Source organism: Argopecten irradians, chromosome 1, assembly GCF_041381155.1.
Source record: "Argopecten irradians isolate NY chromosome 1, Ai_NY, whole genome shotgun sequence".
Classification (NCBI taxonomy): domain Eukaryota; kingdom Metazoa; phylum Mollusca; class Bivalvia; order Pectinida; family Pectinidae; genus Argopecten; species Argopecten irradians.
The window spans coordinates 38021511-38035642 of record NC_091134.1 but is presented as its reverse complement, the minus strand read 5'-3'; the positions used below and the strand labels follow the sequence as shown (position 1 = coordinate 38035642).

Genomic DNA, 14132 nt, shown 5'->3' with positions numbered 1-14132 from the left:
TTATTCCCCATTATTTCATCTTGTTAAAAGCCCAAATTTCTTCACCATTTACTTTCAACATGTAACCCCTATCTCTAAATTATTTCATCACGTTACGCTGTCATTTCATTCTCTATTTTTTAGCTAGTAACCTCCATCTCTAAATTGTTTCAACATGTGACCCTCGATCACTTCAACATTTTTTACCTTGATGTAGCAAACTTAAGATATATATATTAAAAAAGCTGATTAAATTTACATAATATACTTAATGCAACTAGCACTGAAGAAATGAGTATCAACATGCCTTAAATTAAGCATTAAGTGATTATATAATCATTTGCATCTGTTTAATAGCAACAAAAATAGAAACTGGCAGTTTTTCAAGTCTCCTTTCACAGACCAAGAATTTTGCAGATTTCGCAATTCTGGTTACCATAGAATTATCTATGTAAGAATTAATGATGTGTAGCTTAATTCACTTCTTGCCAAATGAATCATTAAACAAATGTCTGTTTTTATACCTTCCTTTCTATAATACATTGAGTGTATATCCTGATGGACTTTTTGATTGTTATTGAGAATTTCTTCATTAGAATAAAATCTGCAAAATATTTGGCCTGGGATTGACTGATTTTTATCTTAATACCTGGGACTCCAGCACTCTCATCGCCTGTGATGCCGGAAAGGAATTTGTTTTTATATATAAACTACATAACTTACCACAATTTAATACTTTTTTTCTCCAAAAAAATATAAGCAATTAAATCCTTTATAATAAAATTCATTAATTTAGTATTCTGATTAATAATGAAATTTTCTTTCATTAGAATGTGATATTAATTAATATAATCTACATTTTAAATCGTGAAAATTAGTGCCGTTTTTTTTTATTCAGTTGATGAGCACAATTGTCTGCATCTACAAAATGTCGGTGCATACAAAACTTATAATATACAACAAGCAAACAACGCCTACTAGGCATTAACGGTCACCCAAGTTTCAAAATATCTTTGCCAAATTAAGTTTCTTATCATTTACCTTAGGCCTGTGAGTCAATAATAATATATAGGTATTATTATTTAATATATAGGTATTATTATTTCGTTTTGTCTGAAAAGCAACATCATAACCCTGACCCTTTAAGTCATTAAATAAAGTTTAAATATTTATTCTTATGACAGATGATACATGTTTACAGAAAACGACAGACAAAAGGCAATTGCATTTGGTCAACTTGTCAACTTAAAATTTATACAGACAAATAACAATCACAATTTGATCAATCAAACTGCATTTGCTGGTAGCCACAGGTTCTTGTTCTGTACCAACATCACATGGCAAACAAAACAGTATATCTATAGGTTGTAGATCATTTAATAAGTGCCCAACTTATTAACTCATCCCTGAAATTTTACCATGGACTGTGCTCTAGTCTTTGATTTAGAAGTACCGAAATATGTCTTCAAGGGTTTAAGATGAACTAAAAGTGTCATAAGGAGCTGGCATGGGGACACTAATAAGAGATAAAGGGGGCGGGGTGGGGGGAGGGGAACATGGGGGAAGTATTTGTAACAGGGGAAAAGGTGCTTATCAGGAAAAGAGTGCTGAGAGGTTAAGGGAAATCTTCTTGGGTAAGGAGGGCATTTATCACAGAAGAGGTTTGCACATGGAAATAAAATAAAAAGGGTACTTTCAGTGGAAAATGTGTTGTATGGAAAACAAAGCCTAGAGGAGGATGGACATTATAGGGAAAGGGCGCAAGGAAAGCCTAAGAGATACATTTAAAGGGGGAATGACACTTAATAATAAAGGGGATTAGGACTCCTTATAGGTAAAAAGGAACTTATTATCAAAAGGGTGCTTAAAAGACCCAAATTTAAGAGAGGGACACTGAAAAGGGGTGAGTCACTTGTAGGGAAGGGGCACATATAGGGGGAAGGAGACTTATAGGTGAGGACTATACTGAAGTAAAAGAGACAGGCTAGGGATGGATTTTTTATAAAGGTATGGGAAATTGTAGGGGAGGATCGCTTTAACAATAGGAGGGTGAAGAGGGCAATTATTACAGCCAACACAATGGTAATGAAGCATTCACAACTTTTAGCTTGCTTGATTAGATGATTATGATTAATTAGACAGAGAGAAGATTTAAATGATTTCCAGCACACTCCTAATCATTTTTATATCTTCCATGCAGGTTTACCTAGAGCTTTGATTGAGGCTTTTTAATCAAAGTCCTTATTAAGTTTGTGAAAGTGTGCATCACATTTATTCAGCAATAGCTTGTGTTCATTGAAAAAGAATAAAATTGCTGTAAAGCGCTACAGCTGCATTTGGAATGCTAATTGCTATCTGTTATGTCATGTATAAGCAGAATTCAAAACTGGATGCTGCATTTATCATTTAGCTATTTATATAGCAATATGATTGCTTTATAATAAACTGCTGCTGCTGCTGGAGATTTCAGTCAGGGGAGACAATTCAGCAATTGTATTGACAGCCAGTATAATAAAGGGATAACACGTCTCATTTAAGCTTGTGTCAGCCTGCTTTTTACTTACTGTCTATGATTGGGGAAAAAGTTATAAAGAAGAGTGTTGCAAATATTGTTAAAAAAAAAGGAAAATTAAAAAATATATAAGTTTTTATATTAATGGTAATGATCTATGACAACACAATAAAATTTTCTACAAAATCATTTTTATATCTTAATCTTAGCCATGTTCAGCAAAATTAAATAAAAATCTATATCACTAATTAAGAAATGAACTTTTTCTAATTAGCAATTATGGAAATTTGAAGAAAAAAAACCATCAGAAAAGCCTTCGAAAAGACTACAGTATGACTTTTCAAGGAAAAAAATAAGACGAAAAAATGTTTGTAGACGGATGCAGAATAATGATCTTTTCTCCACAATGAAATAAATAGCAGCTGTCAATGTAAGATTTATAACTTAACATTTTTATCAAAATAAATGATGCTTACCTCCCTTGAATGGTTTTTCACATCCATCGCAGCGTGCAGCAAATTTGTCATCGTGACAATCAGAGCAAAAAATATTCTCATTTTTAGGAGCAAATGGTTGGTCTACCAAGGATTTCTGACACTCAAAACACTTAAAACAAAACTCGTGCCAGTGACGATCCTTGTAGGACAGGTCCTGAAAAATGTAAAAGGAAAATCAACTTAAATGTATATATATATACAGAAGAAATCATCCAGGAAAAATAATTAGTGAAATTGTCATTTATATTCATATTTATATACAACCACTCAAGAGAACAGTTTACCTGTTTATTACACTACAGTTTAAAACTAAAATTTGGCATATCAGGGGCTACTGATCACTCATATCCATATAATTAACTTACAACCTATATTCCGTCTTTGCATATTACAGAGTTGGCTCCCTTGTGGGTTGGTATCCATTGTTATGTCATTATTTTGTGAACGCAATTTTCTCCGAAACCTATGACGCTACATTCGCAAACTCATGACGCCACAATCAATACCTACCTGCAAGTGAAGATAACTCTGTAATATGCAAATTTGGAATATTTAAACAATGAATTACGGGGCTCTGAGGTGTCAGAGCTGGGACTTTAGCAAGACACCAAAGATACAGAGAAGCTACTAGACCCTGAACGGCTCCAGAGAAGTAGCTAGACTCTGTAGCGACATGGAGCTGCTGAAAACTTAATAGAATATATAAGACTAGCTAGACCCTCAAAGATATGAGAGAAGCTGTATATGCTAGCTAGACCCCCAACGATATGAGAGAAGCTGTATATGCTAGCTAGACCTCCAACGATATGAGAGAAGCTGTATATGCTAGCTAGACCCCCAACGATATGAGAGAAGCTGTATATGCTAGCTAGACCCCCAACGATATGAGAGAAGCTGTATATGCTAGCTAGACCTCTAACGATATTAGAGAAGCTTTATATGCTAGCTAGACCCCCAAGGATATGAGAGAAGCTGTATATGCTAGCTAGACCCCCAACGATATGAGAGAAGCTTTATATGCTAGCTAGACCCCCAAGGATATGAGAGAAGCTGTATATGCTAGCTAGACCCCTAACTATATGAGAGAAGCTGTATATGCTAAGTACACCCCAACGATATGAGAGAAGCTGTATATGCTAGCTAGACCCCCAACGATATGAGAGAAGCTGTATATGCTAGCTAGACCCCTAACGATATGAGAGAAGCTGTATATGCTAGCTAGACCCCCAACGATATGAGAGAAGCTTTATATGCTAGCTAGACCTCCAACGATATGAGAGAAGCTGTATATGCTAGCTAGACCCCCAACGATATGAGAGAAGCTGTATATGCTAGCTAGACCTCCAACAATATGAGAGAAGCTGTATACTGTATATGCTAGCTAGACCCCCAACGATATGAGAGAAGCTTTATATGCTAGCTAGACCCTCAATGATATGAGAGAAGCTTTATATGCTAGCTAGACCCCCAACGATATGAGAGAAGCTGTATATGCTAGCTAGACCCCCAACGATATGAGAGAAGCTGTATATGCTAGCTAGACCCCCAACGATATGAGAGAAGCTGTATATGCTAGCTAGACCCCCAACGATATGAGAGAAGCTGTATATGCTAGCTAGACCCCCAATGATATGAGAAAAGCTGTATATGCTAGCTAGACCCCCAACAATATGAGAGAAGTTGTATATGCTAGCTAGACCCCCAACGATATGAGAGAAGCTTTATATGCTAGCTAGACCCCCAACGATATGAGAGAAGCTGGAGCATACTGTCATAAATATATATTCTATTGAATTTTATTGGGGGGGGGGATTCCCCAAGAATTTAATGCCAACCAAATTAATGCTTTAATAAAAGTACTAAAGACAGAGTGAGTAACCCAATTAACAGAAAAGGAAGAATATATAAATAAATCTGTAAATCATGACAGGAGAAAGAAATACAAATAAAAGAAGCAATTGATGATGTAAACAGAAGACAAACTGATAGTAATAAAAGAAAATACCATGGTGCTGAATAGGGGTGAGTAATTGCTTACAATTTTAAGTATTGCAATACTATTGCTATCGAGGGAAACACTATTGGGATAGTTTAACTATTGCAGAATACAATTGCAATAGTATTGTGATAGTATTGCACTCAGAATTCGATGACAATTTGGTCGATGAATTGGCCGCCATGACGTACATCTAGAGCAATATTGGTTTAGAGTTACTTCCCTTTACCTACTAGCGTCAGTACCAACTCAAATTCAATGAAGATCGTGATTGAGAACATTATCGGTGTTTATGTTTGGATTGAATAGCATGGAAAAGTGACATTTTATCGTGACTGTTAGTCTGTTACTGGATGAAACCTCTGTGAGTACATGATTTTAGTCCAAGTTACAGAAAAATATCTGACTATTGAAACTATCGATAGTTTGGCGTACTATCGGTGATTGTTATCGACTTTTTGAAATTGCCATCAATTGATCGAGTTGAGAGGCATACAATCGCAATATATCAATAGTCAGATGTATTGTTACGCCCCTAGTGCTGAAGGGGATAGTGAGTGGGTTAGCCTACACAATCGCCATTTCGTAAACGAAAAAAACTATGCTATGGGGTTCCAACAACCCCAACAAAGGATCCCCCAAATGAATGCTGATTGGTCAATTAGCGCATCCCTAATTTACATGTAATGTATGTGAAACATCTACATACATATACACGTAAGCAATGACACATAAGCCACATAAACAAACTAAAAAACAATTATATATAAACAAACAAAACAATTGCACAAAATATTAATAAAGTAATTAAAAGCAGAAGCTCATATTGTATATAAACTATAATTTAATATAAATATCAAATTATCATTAATATTGAAATAAATATTATATTAAGTTTTAATTTCCCGAATTTGACTTTTGAGGCAGACTTTTAAGGCATTTTTGTTCATTTGATAAATGATAATCTGTTTGAAGAACTACGAATATAAAGATAAACTTTGTTGCAAATGATTTAAATTCAAAATTTAAACTGACTCTAAGAGGGAGGGATTGCATTACTGTATATAAAATATTGTTTTCTGAAGAAATAATCCAATAAAATTTCAGGTTATTTATAGACATACATATCTAATTCTTCACCGTTTAATGACCATATTAACAAAAGTATTCAACAACGGTATAAAAGTGCAGAAAACCTTCGAAAGATTAGCAATCTATTTATGTACTAAGAACCTGGAAATTCAAAGCATGTTCCATCAGCATATTTCTTTAGATGTTATTTATGTCAAGTCTTATGTGTGTTGTAAAGTATATAAATCTTCTCTGCATCTAAGGCATTTACTTACTTTGTATATGAAGCAACAATGCAGTAAGAATAGTCAGCTTCTGGTGGATATGGTATTCAAAAACTTCCAAATGATCATATCAAACATTGATATATTTAATTTACAGGTTGTCTAATATTGCTAATTAATGGTAATGACACAATTCTTTATTTAAGAAATTTTAACCCTGCCCTCCCTTTTGTTTCAATATGATTCCAGTAAGCAACTGAGAGTTTGAAGTGAGTTACTGACATTAAGAGACAATTATGGGATGAGAAAGATGAGACAAGATCAGCAGAAGAGTTGGTGGTTTATTTACGGTGGAATGTAAGAATATGGGAGAGTTCCAACACAGAGTTTAGTCATCACATTCCTCCAAATAATGCAGCAGCTGAACTTCTCAATACTACACATCAACAGGTTAATGAGCTTTTACTTATGGCCTGTATATCATCTCTGATGTCCAATTTAATAATGTCTGGTATAATAATGCACAACAAACTTCATATTGACCTTGGCCTAATTTCAATGTTTTTGGTTTGATTAGTTTCACATCCTATTAACAACCAGGGTTATTTATGGGGTGGTAGGTTAAGATGGTGAAGGAAAGCCAGAGTACCCAGTGAAAAACCAGGTCAGTACCTGGCAACTGTCCCACATGGGATTCAAATACTCAACCCTGAGGTAGAGGACTTGTGGTAATGTGTGATTTCAATGAAATTGAAATAAGTTTTAGATATTGTAGTCATTTATCATTGAGCTATTGATCATTTGAGGACAATCCCTTGAGGTATGGAGTGCCTAAAGCACTGAGACAGATTTTCCAAAGGTAGCATAATTAATTGACTTTGCATGTATCAAACATCCAGTACAATAATAAGCAGTATCTTGTTTTTTAACTAGAATTCTAGCATCATGCAACAAAACATTCTAGGGGAGGGACACATATATCTACAGCATGTTATCCCCCACCTGTAATAATAGCCTCACATACCGTATGTTGATTTTCATTCCTGTAAATATCTGATTATTTCTGATGAGCTCACTGCATCACGTCAATGCACTCACTACACATGAATATGCCTGCCAATTAGTCATGTTATACCTCATCATGTTTTTTTTTTTGGTATTTTCCATCTGTCTAGGACTCCTAAGAACTCTGCTGCTTATAACATATGTTGACTGTTACACATGAAGCCTGCCGTCCATAAACCATTCATTCTCTCTAGATCTGTCTTTGCTTTGACTTCCATCACCGATAACTATAAAACTATCTACAATAGCTATACCCACAGTCAGCACAAGATACATCAGGCTCCTAAAACGAGCAAACATGTACAAATATTTGAAAAGCTGGTATAAATTTTGTCCACTATATACAGTAGAGTTCTATTTCATTGAGCCATATTAGACTAGGAAGGCCAACTCGGGTCTCACATTTTATCTCCCAAATGTAAAGAGTGACTTTACATCAATCGTCATATTGCCCTTTATTACTTGGCACTCACATAGGATTTATACTATCTACTCTTACACCTACCACCAGAAAACTGGAGGAAAGATGGTTTTGTATTTAAATTGACTACTGTAGATCTATTCGGGTTTTTTTTTTTTTTATTTTTTTTTTTTTTTTTTTTTTTATTATTATTATTCTATACCTAGCAGAGATAACAACTCAAATCTATTTCAAATTTAATTATGTGCTTGCTGGTTAATATAGCTATACAGTATTGGTATTATATTCAAATATATTCATAAAAAAATAAATTATTCAATGGAAAATATCAAAACATGCACAGACTAGTGGGTTGTATTTTTTAAAATCAATTTTAATTTTGAAGTACAATTTATTGAAATATGAATTATCACAATAAAATAAGAAAAGAAATAGTAAATAATTCTATGTTCAGAACATCAGCTGAATGAACAAATTACAGCTCCAAAAAATTCTCCAATTTATTTTTGATGATACTGGTTCAATTTTCTTTAACTTTTCATCATGGTTATATATCCATTGATTATGTACGTGACAATTTAGTTGTATTTGATTTTTGCTTCCTGTGTATCATCATAGGTTCTATGCAGAGTGATGTGTACACACTCCTAAATCATGTCTGACAGCCGAGCTGCACAGCATCTGTAGACACCCTGCACTTCTCCACAGATAATTTATCAGCTATGCATTGAATTGCATAAAGCTGGTATTAGCGTGTTTCCAGATAACGACAATCATCACACAATTACCTACAGCATTTGATAATGCTTCTCCACAGGAAAAGCAAAATGTTGTGTATAGGACTTGATCAGTATCAAAGACCGCAGGATAATTTGTGAAAGTACACGGTGTCTGACTGTCATATGTCCTCTTACTAATTAACAGTGAGACCATTGCTACTAGAATATACATAGACAATGGGACTAATGACGATTCCTGATAGAATATAACATTGACAATGGGACTAATGACGATTCCTGATAGAATATACATAGACAATGGGACTAATGATGATTCCTGATAGAATATAACATTGACAATGGGACTAATGACGATTCCTGATAGAATATAACATTGACAATGGGACTAATGACGATTCCTGATAGAATATACATAGACAATGGGACTAATGATGATTCCTGATAGAATATACATAGACAATGGGACTAATGATGATTCCTGATAGAATATAACATTGACAATGGGACTAATGACGATTCCTGATAGAATATAACATTGACAATGGGACTAATGACGATTCCTGATAGAATATACATAGACAATGGGACTAATGATGATTCCTGATAGAATATAACATTGACAATGGGACTAATGACGATTCCTGATAGAATATACATAGACAATGGGACTAATGATGATTCCTGATAGAATATACATAGACAATGGGACTAATGATGATTCCTGATAGAATATACATAGACAATGGGACTAATGATGATTCCTGATAGAATATAACATTGACAATGGGACTAATGATGATTCCTGATAGAATATACATGACAATGGGACTAATGAGATTCTGATAGAACATAACAATGGACTAATGATGATTCCTGATAGAATATAACATTGACAATGGGACTAATGGATTCCTGATAGAATATAACAGCAATGGGCTAATGACGATTCCTGATAGAATATAACATTGACAATGGGACTAATGATGATTCCTGATAGAATATAACATTGACAATGGGACTAATGATGATTCCTGATAGAATATAACATTGACAATGGGACTAATGACGATTCCTGATAGAATATAACATTGACAATGGGACTAATGATGATTCCTGATAGAATATAACATTGACAATGGGACTAATGATGATTCCTGATAGAATATAACATTGACAATGGGACTAATGACGATTCCTGATAGAATATACATAGACAATGGGACTAATGATGATTCCTGATAGAATATAACATAGACAATGGGACTAATGATGATTCCTGATAGAATATAACATTGACAATGGGACTAATGATGATTCCTGATAGAATATAACATTGACAATGGGACTAATGACGATGATTCCTGATAGAATATAACATTGACAATGGGACTAATGATGATTCCTGATAGAATATAACATTGACAATGGGACTAATGATGATTCCTGATAGAATATAACATTGACAATGGGACTAATGATGATTCCTGATAGAATATAACATTGACAATGGGACTAATGATGATTCCTGATAGAATATAACATTGACAATGGGACTAATGATGATTCCTGATAGAATATAACATTGACAATGGGACTAATGATGATTCCTGATAGAATATAACATTGACAATGGGACTAATGATGATTCCTGATAGAATATAACATTGACAATGGGACTAATGATGATTCCTGATAGAATATAACATTGACAATGGGACTAATGATGATTCCTGATAGAATATAACATTGACAATGGGACTAATGATGATTCCTGATAGAATATAACATTGACAATGGGACTAATGATGATTCCTGATAGAATATAACATTGACAATGGGACTAATGATGATTCCTGATAGAATATAACATTGACAATGGGACTAATGATGATTCCTGATAGAATATAACATAGACAATGGGACTAATGACGATTCCTGATAGAATATAACATTGACAATGGGACTAATGACGATTCCTGATAGAATATAACATTGACAATGGGACTAATGATGATTCCTGATAGAATATAACATTGACAATGGGACTAATGATGATTCCTGATAGAATATAACATAGACAATGGGACTAATGACGATTCCTGATAGAATATAACATTGACAATGGGACTAATGATGATTCCTGATAGAATATAACATTGACAATGGGACTAATGATGATTCCTGATAGAATATAACATTGACAATGGGACTAATGATGATTCCTGATAGAATATAACATTGACAATGGGACTAATGACGATTCCTGATAGAATATAACATTGACAATGGGACTAATGATGATTCCTGATAGAATATAACATTGACAATGGGACTAATGATGATTCCTGATAGAATATAACATTGACAATGGGACTAATGATGATTCCTGATAGAATATAACATTGACAATGGGACTAATGATGATTCCTGATAGAATATAACATTGACAATGGGACTAATGATGATTCCTGATAGAATATAACATTGACAATGGGACTAATGATGATTCCTGATAGAATATAACATTGACAATGGGACTAATGATGATTCCTGATAGAATATAACATTGACAATGGGACTAATGATGATTCCTGATAGAATATAACATTGACAATGGGACTAATGATGATTGTCTGATAGAATATAACATTGACAATGGGACTAATGATGATTCCTGATAGAATATAACATTGACAATGGGACTAATGATGATTCCTGATAGAATATAACATTGACAATGGGACTAATGATGATTCCTGATAGAATATAACATTGACAATGGGACTAATGATGATTCCTGATAGAATATAACATTGACAATGGGACTAATGATGATTCCTGATAGAATATAACATTGACAATGGGACTAATGATGATTCCTGATAGAATATACATAGACAATGGGACTAATGATGATTCCTGATAGAATATAACATAGACAATGGGACTAATGATGATTCCTGATAGAATATAACATTGACAATGGGACTAACAGTCACCAGACACTTCACTAATGCTGCAAATATATCAAACTTCAGCTCCAAAAACAGTAGTGTTTGATTGATACTGCAAATTCCATAGCATTCTTAGTGGGAGTGGGGGAATTCCGAAAGGAAAAAAGAAAAAAAGGGCTCCTATGACCTTTAATTACATGTATGACCTTGTGGTCAGGCTTTGTGATGATCATGTCATGTTGGAAATATTAACTAGATGTGATTTGTTACTAAAATGAATATGTGGACCTTTAGGATTAACAACCATTTGTGATCTCATTTGTCGTTCAAGTCTTTGATACCATGCAATGCCACCTGAAGGGAATTTTGAGCCATAAAGAACAATTTACAAATTACAAGATCCTGATGATTTCAATGGCCCAAAATATGAAATCTAATCAAATCGTCAACTGATCTGTAAATCATGTAAAAAGGGGATATTAGACATGTACAGATCTGTCAAGTAAAACAGGCAATAGAAAAGGAATCTGAAGACCTTAAACCCTCGTTCCCCTTCCTGTCCACAATACAAAGACAAATATATCTATTGAATTTCTGGATGACCAGACCAAGAGAAATCACAGGTATAACAAAATCAACTGTTTAAAACAATTTCCTTTCCTAGAAATATTCCATTTGATAGCTCTTCAAATAGAAGCCCTAACCATAAATACGAGAGCCAGATGACTGTGAGGGAATAAAACTATATATGGCTCCATACTGCTCTAAATGTCAACCGCCTGCAACAGGTTCTGGTGGACTATTAACCTTTGGAAAAACTGGCACTTATTCAGGATGTGAGGAATGGATGATTAGTCATTCCCACAGAAGCATAGCTAACCTGATGCACATGGCTGAAACTTTTGTTTTACACAAAATAAAGAAGTAGAAAATATCTTTTGGATGACTTATACATTATCACATTTAAACAATTTATAAAGCCATATTTCATTAATTTTGTATGTTGCATATCTGTAGAGAACATCAATGTTAGGGCAAAGGCAAAGATGATAATTTGTCTTAACAAGTTTTCTCTATGATGTAAGTTAAAGGTCAAAATGTAGGTCACGATGACCTTATTTTCAAGAAGTGTTGGAGCCAGTTGCATGCTTTTTCATGTGTTCAGGATGACACTAAAATAAATTGATCAAATTGTGCTTCAAAGTAAACCATATCTCTTCTTTATTATTTTCGCTCTAATCCAATTTTTGATGATTCATACAAAATCAAAACTACAGCCTAGCTTCACTTAAATTAAACTTGACAAAATTTCGCATACATTATTCATCCTCTGGTTTTTTTTATTATCTCTGCTGAAAATGCCAATTTCCACAGCTTTTTCTACTTCTTATGTTATTCACATCAATTGAAACATCAGAACCGACAATCCGACAGTCTGCAGAATGATGTTACCACCATGATTTACTTTCTGACAGACTGATCAAGATTTGTTTTGAATTCCACTACCTGATCTTATCAAAAACTGATAAGCATTCTTATGCAGTGGGAAGCCAATTGGCAACAAATGCCAACCTTTCCACTTGTAGTTTAAACCATGTCTTCAATCCTTGACGGTGTCGGGAGGTGTACACCTTGGCTATACTCACATCTTGGCACTCATACAAACTGGCTTCCATGTGAAATGTGTCAAACTTCATTTTCATCCACCTCTACTTTAACACCCCCCACCCCCTCCGCCCCATACTTCTTGTTTCCTGAAGGTATCTTACCAATATCCTGATATCCTATGCCTGTAAAACCAATGTTAGGTCCCATCATTACATATGACAACCATCTCACTTATGATGTATGTGTCAAAGTTTATCAGGTATATATACTGGAAAATACTTGTATAACAAAAGACAGGACCACTACAGTGGCTGAGTACTTAAGACAGGTATCAATAATACCAGAAGTCTCTCAGTTGCAAGTTTGAATCCCATGTGGGGCCACTCCCAGGTACTGACAGCTGGTCAGTGGTTTTTCTCCAGGTACTCCAGCTTTCCTCCACCAACAAATCTGGCACATCCTTAAATGACACTGGCTGTTAATAGGATGTTCAACCAATCTAACCAAAGTGTAACCAAAGCCCAGCAGCCCAGACAAAGAAACTGATATTAATTAATACACTTGCATAGCTCTTTTGATATGTCTATCCTCACATTAGAATGATGACAGGTATTATGTCTCTTGCTGTGTCAGCATCAATGGAGGACTCAGAGAATTCTCCGATGATAAAAGCCAATGATACCTATAATGTAAGAATTGTGTCAAGATGCTAAGTAATTATATTAAAAAGTTAGGCAATGTATCAAGACTAAAAGAACAGTTAATTATGTAATGGTAATGAAAGAATACTTGTGATTGCCAAAAACCAGTTGTTAATTAACAAAAAATGGTAAAGGTATATTCTGTTCTGAAAAATACAGCACCAGTCAGAAGAATTATCATCAACAGTTGTTGTTTTGTTACACATACACTACTATATTTCATCACTTAAAAGTTCATTCAATTTGTTTCAAGAGCAACTTAATTCATCCACCCATGAAATTGACCTAAGCAAGATTCAATCCTTAATAAGATTCTTCCTCATTAAATTAAAATATGATGAACATGGGGAACGGACTAAAAAGC

The 14132-nt window shown here is 34.2% G+C and overlaps 1 protein-coding gene across 4 annotated transcripts in view; it reads right to left on the bottom strand.

Moving 5' to 3' along the window:
• LOC138326799 (four and a half LIM domains protein 2-like) overlaps positions 1-14132 on the bottom strand; it is an 89382-nt gene that overhangs the window by 7911 nt on the left and 67339 nt on the right. For 2 of the 4 annotated variants that reach the window (XM_069272802.1, XM_069272821.1), the window contains 2 exons: positions 2968-3142; positions 629-652 (listed from right to left, as the gene is read on the bottom strand). In XM_069272802.1, coding sequence (XP_069128903.1) covers positions 629-652; positions 2968-3142 — 199 coding nt within the window. The remainder of the gene's footprint in view (positions 1-628; positions 653-2967; positions 3143-14132) is intronic. The other 2 variants (XM_069272807.1, XM_069272816.1) reach the window with 1 other exon arrangement.